Source organism: Nannospalax galili, unplaced genomic scaffold (assembly GCF_000622305.1).
Source record: "Nannospalax galili isolate Female #2095 unplaced genomic scaffold, S.galili_v1.0 scaffold664, whole genome shotgun sequence".
NCBI classification, from domain to species: domain Eukaryota; kingdom Metazoa; phylum Chordata; class Mammalia; order Rodentia; family Spalacidae; genus Nannospalax; species Nannospalax galili.
The window spans coordinates 3166078-3183253 of NW_008354274.1; the positions used below are offsets into that span (position 1 = coordinate 3166078).

At 50.7% G+C, this 17176-nt stretch overlaps 1 protein-coding gene across 6 annotated transcripts; it reads right to left on the reverse strand.

Moving 5' to 3' along the window:
- Positions 1 to 661: 661 nt before the first annotated feature.
- Brat1 (BRCA1 associated ATM activator 1) lies at positions 662 to 17176 on the reverse strand. 6 transcript variants are annotated; one of them, XM_029555129.1, is made up of 14 exons: positions 16989 to 17176; positions 16053 to 16196; positions 10564 to 10718; positions 7402 to 7546; positions 6526 to 6937; positions 6253 to 6372; positions 5118 to 5209; positions 4653 to 4795; positions 4392 to 4578; positions 4125 to 4198; positions 2793 to 2895; positions 2563 to 2661; positions 2269 to 2444; positions 662 to 1603 (listed from the first exon to the last, which is right to left on the reverse strand). In XM_029555129.1, exons 1-14 carry the CDS (start codon positions 17149 to 17151, stop codon positions 908 to 910), a joined length of 2709 nt encoding a protein of 902 aa, XP_029410989.1. In that variant the 5' UTR covers positions 17152 to 17176; the 3' UTR covers positions 662 to 907. The 6 variants fall into 6 exon arrangements, with proteins under 6 accessions (XP_029410989.1, XP_029410988.1, XP_029410990.1 ...); XM_029555128.1 differs by having other exon boundaries at positions 7402 to 7549; positions 16989 to 17174; XM_029555130.1 differs by having other exon boundaries at positions 4653 to 4771; positions 7402 to 7549; positions 16989 to 17172.

The following is a 17176-nucleotide window of genomic DNA, read 5'->3' on the forward strand; positions in this document are numbered from 1 at the left end:
TACTTCTCTAAAACCTAAACATAGATTTTGCGGGAGCTAGCAAGAGTTCAGTTAGTGTTTGCCATGAAGACCTGAGTTCAAACCCTAGTACCCACAGAAAGAACCAGGCATGGGGCTGGGAAGATGGCTTAGCAGTTAAGGGCATGTGCTGCTCTTGCAGAGAACCTGAGACCAATTCCCAACCCCCACATTGGGTGGCTAACAACTGCCTATAATTCAAGCTCCAGAGGATCTGACACCCTCTTCTGGCCTTCATGAGCACTGCGTGCGTGCATACACACACACATACACACACACTTAAAAATAAATCCTTAAAAACCATGCATGGTGACAAATTCTTGTAATCCCAGTGCTGGGGGGTGGGGGTGGAGGCAGGAGGATTTCTGGAGTTCACTGGCCAGCTAGTGTAGCTTAATTCAGAGAGCACCAAGCCCCAGGGAGAAACTGTCTCAAAAAGGTAGATGGCTCTGAGGTTAACCTCTGGCCTGCATGTGCATATATATGCACCTACACACACACACGGTAGAATTTCTTATCTGATTTCTTAAGTGTTTTGAGATAGGGTCTCTATACAGTCTGGTCTTTAAACTGGGATTATAGGCTATCTTGTCCAGCATAAAATATAGGATTTTTTTTTTTTTGGTTTTAAGTTTTTCTTTTTTGGTTTTGTTGAGACAGGGTCTCCCTGTAGCCCCAGCGGACCTGGAACTCACTATGTAGACCAGGCTAGCCTCAATCTCATGGAGATCAGCCTGCCACTGCCTCCCAAGTGCTGGGATTGAAGATGTGCCCTATCATGCCTGGCAAAACATGGGACATTTTTTTAATCCACTCTCTGGAGGGTCTCTTGAGCAACTGGCCTGGGATGGAGTCCTCCTGAAGGCAAGGGCTGGGACAGGGTACGGCCTCAGTAGCAGTCAGCTTCATTCTCCTCCAGCATGCCCACTGTGGCCAGCATGTCCTGCAGGAGGGACTGGGGGCTCTTCTCTATATGGTCGCTGCTCTTGGCCAGCTTGCCCTGCAAGCCCTCCAGGTCTAGGGATCTCAGGAGGGCCAACATGGCCTCAGGCTCCAAGTCCCCCAAGGGCTGGCCCTGCTCTCCCTCCTGCCATCTTTGCAGGGCAACCTCCACTGAGGCTGAGTTGGGGCCATCCCTGGTCTCCTGGGGGCCACTAGAGGGAGCTGTCTCATCCCTCAGAAAGAGGAGGAGATCACAGGCCTTTTGGGCCACAGGTCGATCACAGTCGAATAAGGCACGAAAGACAAACTCAAAGAGTGGCAGACGGCATAGAGTCCGCAAGAACTCAGGGTGTGGGGTAGGTGAGGTGGCCTCTGGCAGAGTCACTGCATAGGGACAGCGGGGTCTGAACCGCCCCAGTGTCTGGGTGAGGAATACCTGCACCAGCTCCAGGCCCTGTACTCGGACCTCCCAGTCTAGATCTCGGCTCACTGCCTGGAGCACAGTGGTCACAAACCACTCGGTGTCCCGGGCCACATCAGCATGGCCATCCCTCAGCCACTGGGTGAAAACCTGTAGGACAGCCCTCCGTGGGAAGCCCTCTGAGTCCGTGGACAGGATGTACATGAGGTCCATAAGCAGACCCTGTGGGACAGAGAATTCCAGAAAAGCTTGATGTGATGGTTACTGCCAACTTGACAAGATCTAGAATTACCTAGGAAATACACCTGTAGGCATGTCTGTGAGGGAGTTCTAGCCTGGGCTGAGGAGGGCAGACCCACCCTGAATGTGGGCAGCACCATCCATGGGTTGGGGTCCTGAATGAATAAAAAGGAGAAGGTGAGCTGAGCACCAGCATTAATCTCTCTCTGCTTCCTGACTGTGGATGTCACGTGAGCAGCTGCTTCACGCTCCTGCTGCCATGCCTTCCCACCACCATGGACTGCACCTTCTGTGAGCCAATGTGAGCCTCTCCACCCTTAAATTGCTATTTTGGAGCAGCCACTATAAAAGTAACTAATACAGTTGAGTCTGGAAAGGTAGGACATAGGAGACCTGGGATAGGACCTTGGCTTGGGCCACGTGCTTCTCTGACCCCTTTCCATGAGGTTCTGCACACACTGCCCTTCAGCCCTGCCCTTGCTTATCAGCCAAATGGGGTGACAGGGTCTAAGATGGGGTGCTAGGAAGAATGCAGGCACTGGGCCCTGCTGTCCGTAATTCCCTGGCCAGCACTGTCCTCAGAAGCAGTTGCTACAGACCCGGTCACCCACCCACTAGGCACACAATTACAAATGGTTGGCTCCTACCTGCTGAGCCTGTAGGTTCTCGGAGCTGGTGGGAGTGGCCTGTAGGCCCCGACTAAAGAGCTGCCCAGTGGCAGCCACTGCACTTGCTCGGACGTAACTCTCAGGGTCTTGGAGGAGCTGGCAGGCAAGCATAGGCACCTCTGAAGATTGTAGTTCTTCTCTGAAGTCAGCCTGCCCTGGAGGGGGGGAAGGGAGGAGTCAAATGGTCAAAGTTGTGATCAATGGCCACTTATGTGGTCTGGGAACCCCAGAACCAGTAGGATACATGCACACTCCTGCCTGTGGGGCACTCACCTCCCCAGTGTTGGCTCAGATGTGTCAGGAACTCTAGGGCCGAGTCTCTCACCTCCCAGCAGGGGCTACATAGGCGCTTCTGCAGTACTGGGAACAGCTCTACACCAGGAAGAGGTGGTCAGTGGGCTCTGGGGTCACATTTGGCCTGCCTTCAGGGCCACCCTGCCCAGCCCCAGTGGTGTCTAGCCTTCCGTCTAGCCTGGTGCAGGTCTGCAAGGGTCCAGGGTTACCTCCAAGGAACAGCAAGGCATCCGGGCTGAGGTCAGAGCAGCCTGAGGTCTTGACTGAGCTCTGAAGCCATCTAAGCGTGGCTTGGAAGGCCTTCTTCAGGACCTAGAGTGGGCAGGGCAGGTTGTAGGGCAGAAGCAGGCCATCCCTGTCCCTGTCTACTGCACCTGTGCTGCCCCAGCCGGGGGTGGGGTTGGGGGCAGAGGAGCAGGCAACAGCACAGGCCAGTGCAGATTGGCCTCATAGACATTGAGACAAAGAGGCAGGCATATCCTCAGTAGGAGATCTGCCTAGGGTGGCAGGACATGGCACTGTCCTGAAACCTGGGTGACATAGCGACACCCAGTCTCAAAAAACAAAACCAAGCTGGACGTGGTGGCACATACCTTTAATCTCAGCACTTGGAAGGCAGAGGCAGGCAGACCTCTGTGAGAAAGTAGCCTGCCTGGTCTATTTAGCAAGTTCCAGGCCAGCTGGGGCTACAGGGAGACCCAGTCTCAAAAGCAAACCACAAAAAGTAAAAAAATTAAGCCCAACAAAAAAAAGAATTCCTTGTATGAACACTGGGTCATCATATCCTCCACCCTCAGATCACCAATGGCTTTGGAAGCCCTCTTAAATGCAAGTCTCATCAGCACGGACCTCCAGACCCTTGTGGACCCCAGACCTCATGTAGTCCTTGCCCTCAAACATTTTGTTTTCTGCATCTAGAGAGATGGCTCAGTGAATAACAGAATTGGTTACTCTTGCAGAGAACCTGGTTTTAGTTCCCAGAACCCACATTGCAGTTCACAACTATCTGAAATTCCAGTTCTAGGGGACCCAACACCATCTTCTGACATTTGAGGGCACTGCACACACATGGTGCACTTACATATATGCAGGCAAAATACTCATATACCTAAAAAAGTTTTGTTAAAGCCAGGCATGGTGGTGCATGCCTTTAATCCCAGCACTTAGGAGGCAGAGACAGGAGAATCTCTGTGAGTTCGAGGTTAGCCTGGTCTCCATAGTGAGTTCCAGGCCAGTGGAGGTTACAGGGAAACCCTGTCTGGAAAAAAACAAAATAAAAATAAAAATTAAATAAATAAAGTTTTGTTTTCTTTTGTCAAGGTCTCTCTGTTGCACAGACTGGCTTTGAACTCGTGATCCCCAGTCTCCACCTCATCTGTGCTAAGATGACAGGCATGTACTACTATGCCTGGTTGGATGGAAAGGGTCACTCTGAGCAGAGGCTCTGTGGCACCATATTAAGGCTCTTTTGGAAGAGGCCTGCATCGAAGAAGGGCCCCGGCGGCTGGCTGCCCGTGCCTCCCAGAATCTGTTCCTGATACCGTGGGGCTGGACTCTGGGCTCTCGAGGTTCTTCAAGAGGATTGCGAATACCTGCAGCATCGACTCCTGGGGGCCTGAGACAGATATGCACAGAAGAGTCAGTCCAGCCTCAGCCCAGGGCCCGCCACCCAGCAGGGAATGTGAGTTCCAAGCTTCAGGAAGCAGGGGAAGGAGGATGTCTGGGCACAAGTCTGCATGAGGCCCCTCTGGGCCCCCAGAAGAAACAAAGAGAAAGCAAAACTCAGGGAAAGACATAATGTCACTCACTCATCCCCTGAGACAGTGTCCCCAAGAAGTCAAGGGCTGCTCGCTGGACTCGAATGCAGCCTGCCAGGGTCCCACAGAGCCGGCCAGCCCCACTGGAACTGGGGTCTGCCGAGCCATCACAGAGGCGCAGTATGATCACTGCAGCATCCAGAAGGGGTTCCTGGGGCCAGGGTGAGGGACACTGGGGCTGCAGGGAGGAGAAAGGGTCAATGAGGCCCTGGGTCATGTGGTCTGATGGACACAGGCCAGGGCCACACCTACCAGCGTCTGCAACTCCTCCAGATGAGCCAGGGTCTGGCACAGGAGCCCCACACAGGCTGACTTAGATGACAGGAGTGTGTCCACTGTCATCGAGCCACCTGCAGTCCCATCCAGCAAGCCTGAGGCCAAATGATATGATTTCCCTGTAAAAGTCACCACCAAAGCAGGGGCCAGGGCTCACATCAGGGTTAGGGTTGGCCAGGGATACCATCTGCCCACAGCTGACCACATGCACTCTTTTATGTGGATGAGTGTTTTACCCGCATGCAATGCCCTAGGAGGCCCCTGGAACTGGAGTTAAGGACAGTTCTTAGTTGCCAGGTGGGTGCTGGGAGTGAACAGCCAGTGCTCTTAACCCTGAGCTCTCTCTCCAGTCCCCTTGTACTCTTAAAGGCATGGTCTCAGAGGAGCCAGGGCTGGGGCTATTCACAGCACTTCATTATCCCAGGGCCACCCTCTGCATACCTGGAGGTCCAGGGGCCTGAGCAGTAGCTTTCAGGATGCAGGCCAGGGGCTGGAGAAGGATGCCGAAGGCCTGGGTCCTCAGCTCCTGTGGACTGGGGGGGACACAGGACATGGTGAGGGTAACACCCCCAGCAAGTCTGGGATGGCTCAGCAAAAGCTGGGTGCAGACATCCCTGAAATAACTGCTCCGCAAGCTGCCTGTCACAGATGGGAAGAAGCCTAACCAAGGCCTGTGGGCACGACCCTGATGTCCTCAGGAACAGTCACTGGGCTTCAGGAGCTCTGGAAGGGCCAGGCACACTGCAAGATCAGGGTGACAAGAGTCTCCAGGTTCCTGCCACTGTGCTCAGAGGGGCTCATTGTGTACTCAGTACCTGAGATGTCCTTTCTTATATTCTATACGTGGACCACTCTGGAGTCCTGAGTCCACCCAAGCCCTCAGTATCCTTCCTTCCTCCAACCCCAAGCTCTGCAGTCCAAATCCCTACACACCCTGTGGAGTGTATACCATGGGGCCCAACCACAATATAGGTCATCAGAAGACAGCTACAGATAGGTCCCTAAGCAGAGAAGCTCAGAGTCAGTTTTGGCTCTGGGGGTATACTAAAGCTTTTGTTTGAAATTATTCTGTCCCCTGCTGAGTATGGTGGTACATGCCTATAATCCCAGCTACTTGGAGACAGAGGCAGCAGAAGTAATGTTCAAGGCCAGCCTAGCCTAGAGTGAGTTCAAGGAAATCTTGGCAACTTAGTGAATAAGAAAAAGACATGGTGGTACACACCTTTAATCCTAGCACTCAGGAGGCAGAGGCAGAGGCAGGAGTAGCTCTGAATTCCAGGCCAGCCAGAGATAGACAGTGAGATCCTATCTCAAAAGAGGAGAAGGAGGACGAGGACAAGGAGGCTGAGGGTGTGGCACAGTGGTAGAGTGCCTGCCTAGCATGTGTGAGGTCCTGGATTTCATGCCAAGTACTAAGGAAGGAAGGGAAGAAGAAATGAAGGAGGGAGGAAGAGCAGCCCTGCTTTAATACTTGCCCAGCCCACCTATCTGGCTGTTCTCCTACCTGGCTTCCCAGCTTCCAAAGTTCCCAAATCACTAGTGCCACAATCTTGGCACCTAACAACTCCAATCATACCAGCGTTGGAGTTTCAGGGTCCCCAGGGCCAGAGGACCAGCTTGTGTGGGGCTCAGGCGGTGCAGAGTCTGGGCCAGAATCTCCCACGGGCCACAGGCTGCAGAACTTAACACAGGAGACCTGCAGAAAGAAAAGCACTCCTCCATTAGTGCCTCGATAGGACAGCTGCAAATAGGCCTAGTCCTGCAGACTTGCTGTCCCCTGGGGTGAGGTGTCAGGGTCCTCCCAACAAGTCAGTAGTACTCTGAGACTTCACAGAAAACTAACGCTCACTCCCAGCCCCTCCAGCCTGCTGCATCCCAGGAACCTAACCGGGCCACGCTGAGGAGAAGGTCCACAAGTGAGTGTGCAGCTGGAATGGGGTCTCTCTTGAGCAGGCTGGCCACAAGGGGACTCAGCTGCCCCCAGAGGACTTCCATCCAGGGGCTGCGGCAGCGCCCGAATGTAGTGGTCAGCACGTTCAAAGCCTGGGTGACCTGTGGGGCAGCTGTGGAATGTAAGGATTCCTGCACGTGGCTCACAATCTTCTGGGCACAGACAGGCCAGGCAGCAACCTCTGGGATGGGGGACCCTGCATCCCTGCCTTGCATGGACAGAGCCAGGATGTATACCAGGAGCTGGCTGGCTGCTGAGGCCACAAACAGGCTTGGGTCTCCCTGCAGGGAGAAAACCGTATCCACTGCACCTGGAGGGGGCAGTGAAAGGAGTCAGCCTAAGTGAAGAGAAGGGCAGAGCACACCTTCAGTCACACCCTTCCAAGCCTCAGAGAAAAAGCCCAAACTCCCCTCTGCTCACAAGCAAACCCAACCGGAACCCAAGAGCCTAAGGGATGACCTCCCAGCATGCTGGCTTTAAACCCAACACAGCATCTGATTGGTCCTAATTCATTTCAAAGACCAACTGGAGACTACTTATCTGCATGCAATTTAGGGAGCCACCCCAGCTCCACAGACTCACCCAGGCATCAAAGACAGTATTCCTACGATTACCATGTATGCTCACAGGGTCAACACTAGACCAACATCACCACTTCCCCAGCAGAAAACTAGGCTCAGAGGTGCCAGGGGCTCCCCTAGGGTCCCACAGCACAGAGACACATAAGGTTGGGAGGCCCTGCAGGTGAAATGAGGCAGAACACAGTCTACTCACCACTGTCGGCCAGGAAGTGCAAAGCACTGGGGTGATGTGCCAGGGCACAAAGACCCTGGATCCAGCCACTGCGCACACTGGGTATACTCCATGCTGACCAACCAAGGGCACCTGCCTCCCCAAAGAGTCCTAGCAACAAGTCCCCCTGCTGAGAAGCAAAGAAAGATACAGAGATGCAGAGATTCAGGGGTACAGGGAATCGGGAAAAAAATTTTCTGCTTTTCAGTACTGGAGTGGGGAGATGTGGTAGTACATGCCTTTAATCCCCATCCTTGGGAAGTAGAGGCAGATGGAGCTCTGAATTTGAGGTCAGCCTGGTCTATATAGTGAATTCCAGGTAGCCAGGGCTATGACCCTGTGAGATCCTGTCTCAAAAACAAAAACAAACAAGGAAAAAACCCCACAGAAACAAACAGGATTGGTGGAGGCACCAAATAGCCACAAGGCTGTTTCTGGGGCTCCAGCATGGTTCAATCTGCCCTTGGGGACAGGGACTAGAGCTCAGAGGGAGGTAGAACTGGTTTCCTTCCTTCCTTTTTTAAGGTTTGGTTTTTAACTTTTTAAACTATGTGTGTATGTGTGTGTCTCAGTGTGTGTGCTCATGAGTACAGAAAGCCAGAGGAGGGTGTCAGATCCCCTAGAGCTGGAGTTATTGACTGTTCTGAACTGTCCAATGTGGTGCTGGGAACTGAACCCCGGTCCTCTGCAAGAGCAATACAAGATCTTAACTACTGGGCCATCTCTCCGGCCCCCTGCCAACTATTTTTTTTTAAAGACAGTCTCTCACCCAGGCTGGCCTCAAAATGGAACTTGCTAGCCGGGAGTGGTGGCACATGCCTGTAATCCCAGCGCTCAGAAGGCAGAGGCAGGTGGATCTCTAAGTTCAAGGCCAGCCTGATCTACACAGTGAGTTCCTGGCTAGTTCCAGGGGCTACAGGGAGACCGTCTCAAAAAGACCAAAAATGAATGAATGAATGAATGAATGAATGAATGAAACCTGCTATGTAGTTAGGGTAACTTTGAGTTCTGATCCTCCTGCTTCCACCTCCAGGTGCTTGGATCACAGGTGTGTACCATCACATCTGGTTTATGTGGTACTCAGGATAGACCCCAGAGCTTTGCCCATGGTAGGCAAAACACTACTAACTGAGCTTCAGCCCCATCCCAAGGAAGAACAGATTTCAACTCAAGGAAAGTCTACCATTCCCATGACTGGTGAGTCACCCCCTCTCCATAACCCTTACCACGACCTCTGGGCTCAAGAACCCTGCACACCTCTCTCCAGTCCCCTAAACTCCTAGACTACAGCCAGCCTGCCCTTTCAGAGATCCCTACCCTGACTTTCTCAGATGCTCCTGCACATCAGGTTAGTGAGGCTGCCTCCTAGTATGGCCTTCCCCATTTTCCAGCTCAGGCTGACCCCCAGGTCCCTGCTGAACGACTCTCTGTAGGACTTTTCCTTCAGTACCATCACACACTGTCTTACTGCCCACATTAGCACAAGCCCCATGCGCCTCTGATCCTGACCCTCATCAATGCCTGAGCCTGGATAGTCCCAACTGCAGAAAAGGCAGGAATGCCTTCATGCTTCACAGACTTCAGGGGGTGGGAGTGGGGGTTTTGCCTCCTTGACAGCATCTCAGGGCCCTGCTTGCTGTTCCCTTCTGCTCCTTTCTCTAAACACAACACTAGTGCATTGCCCACTTTGCCACTGAGCAGCCATGTTTGTGCCCAGACCCACTGCATCAGGGCTGAGGCATCCACTCTGAGCTGACCTGAGGGGGTTTGCTGGTTCCTCAAAGTATTTCCCTTTGTGGGCTATGGCTCAGGGTCATGGGGTGCAGCTCAGTTCCCTGCCTGAAGCAGACTGTCTGTATGACCCCTGCCCAGACACTGGCTGGTGGGGAACAGCTGGTCAAGAGGCCTCAGGGCCACCAGACCACTACCAAGGGACAGGAGGAAGGGTACAGAGGGCTGCCTAACTGTGTGAAGGCCTAGGTTCCAATCCCCAGTACTACCCAAAACATAAATAAAACGTTGTGACGAAAAATTCATGTTCAGGAAAAGAGCGGGGAACATACTGGAAACAGCTAGCATGTCTAGGTATGGAGTGAGTCCCCCTGGTTCTGTAAGAGCCTTAGGTCAACCCCTCACTGTCTTTGTACTTAGCAAAGAAAGTGAAGACTACTGGCCAGTCAGTGTCCAGGGCTCCTCCACAGACACAGAAGTGACCATACAATAGAGTTCTTCATGTAAATGAACATGGACTACAGGTGATCCTACACACTCTAGAGTGCTTTGTGTGAATCACTATGAATCACAGATGACCCTACCAACTCTAGCATGTCAGTATGTATGGACATGGACTACAGAGGTGACTCTACAAACTCTAGAGTGCTCCATGTGAATGGACGTAGACTACAAAAGTGCCCCCACACTTGAGTGGTCCATGTGAATAGCTGCAGATGACCTGTGAGGCTGCAGCAGAGCCTTGCCTCATACTCACTTCATAGAAGTCAAGGTGCCCTAAACATTCTGGAAAACCAGTCACACAGTAAGATGGAACCTGGCTGGACTTCCAGTGGGAAGTCCCATGAATGGTGGCCTAAAGTACTAGGGGATGTTATCTGCACTACTCCCCTTTCTGCAGTGGGGTCCACCACAGCACAGCATCCCTGGGGCTCTTCACCCAGAGGACAGGGCAGATATAGCCCTTCACAGGATGTCAGGGCTCCATAGAGCCAGGGAAGCTACTGCCCTGGACTGGACAAGGCTGGGCAGGTAGAGGGGAATAGCATCACACACAGGCCTGCTCTGTTCATTCATCCACACATTTCATGATAGAAACACTCTATCACAGCATCTGCAGCCTCCTGGGGTCCCTACCCAGCCCCAGGAAAAAAAAATAGAAGCTCAAGAACTTAGCAAGGATCACACAGCAGGTAAGAGCTACAAGCCAGTTGAGCTCAATTCCAAAATAATTCCCTCCTGAGTGCCAGTACCATCCCTGGAGAATGTTTCAAAAAGGGGGTGACACTAGGGGATGAAAATCTTGCTGCATTTTCCAGACAAGCCTCTGAGAACCAGGCATCGATATGGCTCCAATCCAAAGGGGAAAGATGCCCACCCCTCAGAGGACAAACATGGGAGACCCAGGCTCACCTGGAGGTACTGGAAGCAGTCCTCCTGGGCTGCAAAGGCCCCTGCCAGGCGCAGGGCAAAGGACAGCACCCTGGGGCTGACATCCTGTGGCTTCAGCACGTGGGACAGCAGCTCCACCAGGCAGGGGTGGTCTTGCAGAAGTTGAAGGCTGGACTCTGTGGAGACAGACACAGGCCAAGAGGATGGTGACCAGGGGAGGCTCTCTAGAGGTGGCTGCCACACTCTTCTCCCTCAGGGTGTAGATTGAGCACTCCAAGGCGTAAAAGTATTTGAAACAAAGTGGCTCCTAGCTTGACTTCATTAAGGAGGAAAACCAAGACAGCCAAGGAGTCAGCAGCTCTTAAGATATGGATAAGTAACACAAGGGCAAAAGTCAATAAAGAGCTGGGGGCTGTGGCCCTGTCGTACAGCACTTGCCTAGAATGCTCAACTGAAGGCTGGGAGTCAGGCTCAGAGATAGAGCACTTGCCTAGAGTTCAGCAGTGAGGGGCTGGGGGCGTGGCTCAGCAGTATAATACTTGCCTGGCATGCTCAAGGCTCCAGAATCAACCCCTGACCATTCATGTAAATCCTTCAAAAACATCTTATTATTATTATTTATTTATTTACTTATTTTTTGGTCTTTCTGAGACAGGGTCTCCCTGTAGCCCCAGCTGTCCTGGAACTCACTATGTAGACCAGGGTGGCCTTGAACTCACAGAGATCTGCCTGCCTCTGGGATTAAAAGCATGCACCACCACGCCCGGCTTATTATTTTTACTTTATGAGTTTTTTTGCCTGTATGTATGTGTACCCATGTCATGCAATGCCCATGGAGGTCAGAAAAGGGTGTGAGAGCTCCTGGAACTGGAATTACAGATAGTTGTCAGCCACCCTGTGGGTGCTGGGAACTGAACCCAAGTCCTCTTCAAAAGCAGCCAGTACTCTTAACTGCTAAGCCATCTCTCCAGCCCCCTCTTTGTATTTTTATTTTGAGACAGGGTACACAGGCTGTCTTTAAACTCAATATGTAGCCCAGAAAACCATTAAACTCACAATCCTCCTGTCTTAGTCTCCTGAGCAGTTGCAATGACAGGCCTGCAACACCAGGCTCACCTCCAGCTGTGGGACATTTTAAAAAGAGTAAGCTAGGAGAGAGGGAGGACTGCTTAATAATACAAACCAAGCTTTTGGGAGAACAAAAATGTTCCAAAATGAGATTATACTGCTGGCAGCACAACCCTCAAGTTGACTAAAAACACTGAACTGGTACCTTTATTTTAAGTTTATTTACGTTTTTGAGGCATTGTCATTCTGCAGCCTAGGCTGGCCTGAAACTCACTTTGTAGCCTAGGCTGATCTGGAACTCACTATGTAGTTTAGGCTGGCCTGGAACTCTCATACTGTAGCTCAGGCTTGCCTGGAACTTACAATGTAGATCAGACTGACCTGGAACTCACTCTGTAGCCTAGGCTGGTCTGAAACTTGCAGCAATCCTCTTGTCTCAGCATCCCAAGAGTTGACATTACAGACAGGAGCCACCATGCCCAACTGAACTGGTAAACTTTAAGTGGGTTAGTGGGGCTGAAGAGATGGTTCGGCAGTTAAGAGCACTGGCTGCTCTTGCTGAGGACCTGGGTTCAGTTCCTAGCACCCACCTGGTAGCTAACAGCTGCCCATAACTCCAGTTGCAAGGGACATCCTCTTCTGGCCTCTACAGGCATTGCACAAAACAGGTACACTTACATACTTGCAGGCAAAACACTCATATATATAAAATAAAAAATAAAGACCAAAAATAAATAAATAAATAAATAAATAAGCTGTGTGGTGCATAAATCGTATCTCAATACAGCATTGATACTTGCAAAAGGGGCTGGGGAGATGGCTCAGTGGGAAAGAGTGCTTGCTCTGCAAGCCAGAGGACCTGAGTTTGAATCCCCGGCACCTACATAAAAAGCTGCACATTACTGTAATTCTAGAGTTAGGGGGTGACAGGGTAGAGACAGGTGTATGCCCAGAGCTTGCTGGCCAGGAAACCTAGCCCAAATGCAAACTTCAAGTTCAGTGAGAGACCCTGTCTCAAGGCAGAAGGATGAGGACAATAGAAAAAGACACCAGATGTCCTGCTCTGGCTTTCACATGTGCACACAAAAGACACACACACACACACACACACACAACCATACCACAAAACCTGTAAAAAATATTTACAAACATTTGACTAAAAGCTAGGATCTGTGGCTGAGGAGTGAGTGGCTCAGTGGGTAAAGTACTTGCTACGCAAGTGAGAGGACCAGAGTTCATCTCCCCAGCACCCCACAAACACTGGGCAGGCAACATAGCAGAGACAGAAACAGGGGTCCCTAGAGCAAGTTGGCTAGCTTACTCAGATGGAGTTCAGGTGAGAAACCCTGCTTCAATGTATAGGTGGAAATTGACTGCAAAGATGCTCAGTGTTAACCTCTGGCCCCACTGGCATGTGCAAATGCCATGTACACAATCTCATCCACATACATGCAAACGCTGCATCATATCACACAGAAAACTAAGCTCCAACTGAGCACTCATAAATACTAAAAGATCATTATTATATAATAAACGACAGAACATCTGAAAAAATAGCCTGTGTATTATGCCTTATTAAGGTCTCAACAAATAGAAAAAAACCAAAATAATACATATTGTCTTTTATTGGGCAGGAGGGGAGGGGCTGAGACAGGATCTCACTGTGTAGACTTGCTGGCCTCGAACTCACAGAAATCTACCTGCCTCTGCCTCCCAAGAGTTGGCATTAAAGGCATGCCATTATGCCTGGCTAAATTGTCTTTTAAGGTTAATGAATCTGAAACCAATAACAAGACTCCTATCTGAAAGATACAAAGAGAACAAGAGAAATTAAAGGACATATATCAACTAATTCATAGATGAGTAAAACATAATTAAAGCCAGGTATGGCTGCTTATATACCATCTCTGAATTCAAGAGGCTGAAGCAGCAGGATTGCCAAAAGCAGGAGGCCAGCCTAGGGCACAGAGTGAGACCCTGCCTCAAAAAACACAAAAGCAAGCAAGAAAACAAAAAAAACATAATTAAAAGTATAAAGAGTATGGTGGTGCACATCTATTATCCCAGCACTTGAGAGGCTAAGGCAGGAAGATCACAAGTTCCAGGATAGCCAGGAGAGTGGACACAGTAAAACAGTGTCTCACAAAACAAAATGAGGGGCAAGAGAGATGGCTCAGTAGTTAAGAGCACTGGCTGCTCTTGCAGAGGACCCAGGTTCAGTTCCCAGCACCTACATGGAAGCTCACATGAGAGAACTGTCTGTAACTCCAATTCTGGGGAATCCAACACCACCTTCTGGTCTCTGCCAGGCATGCACATGGTACAAATACATAGATGCAGGCAAACACTCATATACATAAATAAAAAATAAATTTTAAAAAGCCAAAAGTACTAAGTATTTAGAACTAAATTACAAAAGTACACCATAGTAAAACATGTGAATGAATCCAATTCATGTTAGGTGAATCCTAACAGAATGCTTTTTTTTTTTTTGTCTTTTGGAGACAAAGTTTCTCTGTAGCCCCAGCTGTCCTGAAACTATGTAGACCAGGCTAACCTTGAACCCACAGAGATCCTGCTGCCTCTGCCTCCTGAGTGCTGAGATTAAAAGCGTGCCCCACCACGCCCAGCCTAACAGGATACTTTCATAGATATATGTCATTTTAAATTCTATAACTGGGGCTGGAGAGATGGTTCCCAGAACCCACATGGACCTTAACAACCATCTGTAACACCAGTTCCAGGGGGTCCAACAACCTCTTTTGACCTCTGTGGGTACTGCACGTACACTTAGGCACATGCACACAAAACACTCATATATATGGGGCTGGAAAGATGGCTCAGCAGTTAAGAGCACTGGCTGCTCTTACAGAGGACCTGGGTTCAAGTCCCAGCACCCACATGGTGGTGAACAACCTTTCTTAACTCCAGTTCCAGAAGATCTGACGCCCTCTTCTGACCTCCTCAGGTATTGCATGACACGGGTGCACCTACCTACAGGCAGGCAATACACTCATACACATAAAATAAAAGTAATAGGGAGCTGGAGAGATGGCTCAGTGGTTAAGAACACTGGTTGTTCTTGCAGAAGACCCAGGTTTGAATCCCAGCACCCACATGGCAATGGCAGTTAACAACTGTCTGTAACTCAGTCCCAGAGGCTCTGACTGCCTCTTTTGACCTCTGCGGGCATTGCACGACATGGGTACACTTACCTACATGCAGGAAATACACGCATGCACATAAAATAAAAATAGTAAATAAAATTTAAAAAATAGGGCCGGGCGTGGTAGCACATGCCTTTTATCCCAGGAGGATCTCTGTGAGTTCAAGGCCAGCCTGGTCTACATAGTGAGTTTCAGGACAGCTGGAGCTACAGGGAGACCCTGCTTCAAAAAGACAATATAAATAAATAAATAAATAAAGAAATAAAGAAATAAAGTCTCTTTAAAAACTCAACTTGATAATGATACTTTACATAATTGTAGTAGCGCTTGGCTGCTCCAAGTACATAAATCACTAAGATAAGACTGCAGAAGTTTACTGAGGCATCTCTTGTGCCTCATTTAGTCCTTGCTAGTCAAGATAATGGGTCTACTGGGTACTGCATGTGTGCCCAGAACTAGTCTGTTGGGAGCAGTGCTGTAGGCCGTTGGAACCTGCCACGAGTCACAGTGGTGGAATAAAAAATTTAATTCTATAACTTACAAAACAAGAAAGAGCTAGATATTCACCTCAAAGGCAAGGATAAGGGCTAGGGATATCTCTCAATTGGTGGAGCGCTTGCCTTGTAAGCAGGAAGCCCCAGGTTCCAGCCTCAGTATGATGGTGCACACCTGCAATCCCAGCATTGAATGGGGGCAGGAGGATCAAAACTTCAAAGCTATCTTCAGCTACAAAATGAATTTGAGGCCACCCTGGGCTACATGAACACATATCTCAATAAATTTAAATAAATAAACAAACAAACAAATAAACAAATAAATGCACAGGGGCTGGAGAGATGGCTCAGCCATTAAGAACACCGGCTGCTCTTGCAAAAGACCCCAGGTTTGGTTCCCAGCACCCACACGGCAGCTAACAACCATCCTAACTCCAGTTCCAGTGGATATGACACCCTCATCTGATATCTGTGGGCACTGCACGATACAGGTACACTTATATACGTGCAGGCATAACATCCACATAAAATGACAAATATTTCAAAAAGGACAATAATAGGGTAAAACTAAGGAAGAAACATAAGCATTAATGATAAGTAACATGGAACTTTCCAGAAGACAAGTTGCAAAAGTACTCATGCTAAAGCCACTAATTCATGATTTATAATAATGAAATTAGAGAGCCAGGTGTGGTGGTGCATGCCTCTAGGATGTGAAGGAAAGCCTATAGACACAAGTCCAAAGCAGCTTGTCCCAAGTCCTACAAGCCTATGTCCCTACCTGTCTCTGTCACTGTTTTAAACCAGTCCAGCAGTTTCTCCAAGCAGGTGTCATCTGCCACTGGCTGCCTGGGGTCTGCCAGAACGGCACACAACGCCGGGAGGAGCCTGGAGCATTCTGGGTCCATGATCAGGACAGAGGCTCCTACAGAGGAAACAGCACAATTTCATGTCCATGTCACACACAGCCTTCCAAGCCTGCTAGGACCAGGGAAGGACCCAGAGCTTTTTCACCAGGGACAAGAGCTTTAAGAGCCCGCACGTATGCAAAGCTCAGTCCAGGCACGTGGGTCCTGACAGCCACTTACGAGGCAGGAGAGGCTGGCCAGAGCCACAAGGCCTTTGGTGTCCAAACTCTGTTGACTTGGGGCTTTGCTGGAGTGTGGTGGAGGGCACAGCTGATACTGACTGACCTAGGTGGGTCGGGAATCAGCCAGGGGTACAGGGGACTGTCTATCAGGGAACCTGGTCCCGGGGTCTGTTCCCACAGGGGCAAGAGGAAACCGCAGGACACGATCCTACTGCCCGTCCTGGAGGGCAGAGAAGGAGCATGTTACAACCCCATGGTCAGCAGAGGCTACAAGTGACAACACCGCGGCATGTGGTCGTGTTGGGGGTGGAAGGTATGTCTGCCCCCCACCCCAGGGCAGGAATGTAGATATGGGAGTCCACGTGGTAAAGAAGGTACTCAGGTGTCTGTCGGCCCAGCGTGGCTCTGTTACAAACCCCAACTTCGTCTGTCCTTCCCTCCCACAGCCAGGTAAGAGAAGGCCACTCCGCGACTACGAGCTAGTCTCGAGTTCGAATCCCATTCCTGGTGTCCGTCCGCCGCGGGAACCAGGGTCCAGAAAGTGCACCGAGGTCCGCCGCCCGCCCGAGCTCCAGATGCCCCCATCCTCCCAGGATCGTGAACCCGGATCTGAGGGGTGGGCCTCACCTCTGCACTTCCCAGGGTCAGCTTCAGGCCTCGGAGGATTCCGCTTCTCCACGCCGACCCAGGCCCCGCCCCGCCGCAGACTACGCTCTACGCAGCCGCAGGCCCCGCCCCACAGCGCCTTGGCCTCGCACCACCATAGGCCCCGCCTCTTCTCAGGTCCCATCCACCGGAGAGTCTTCTCTAGGCAG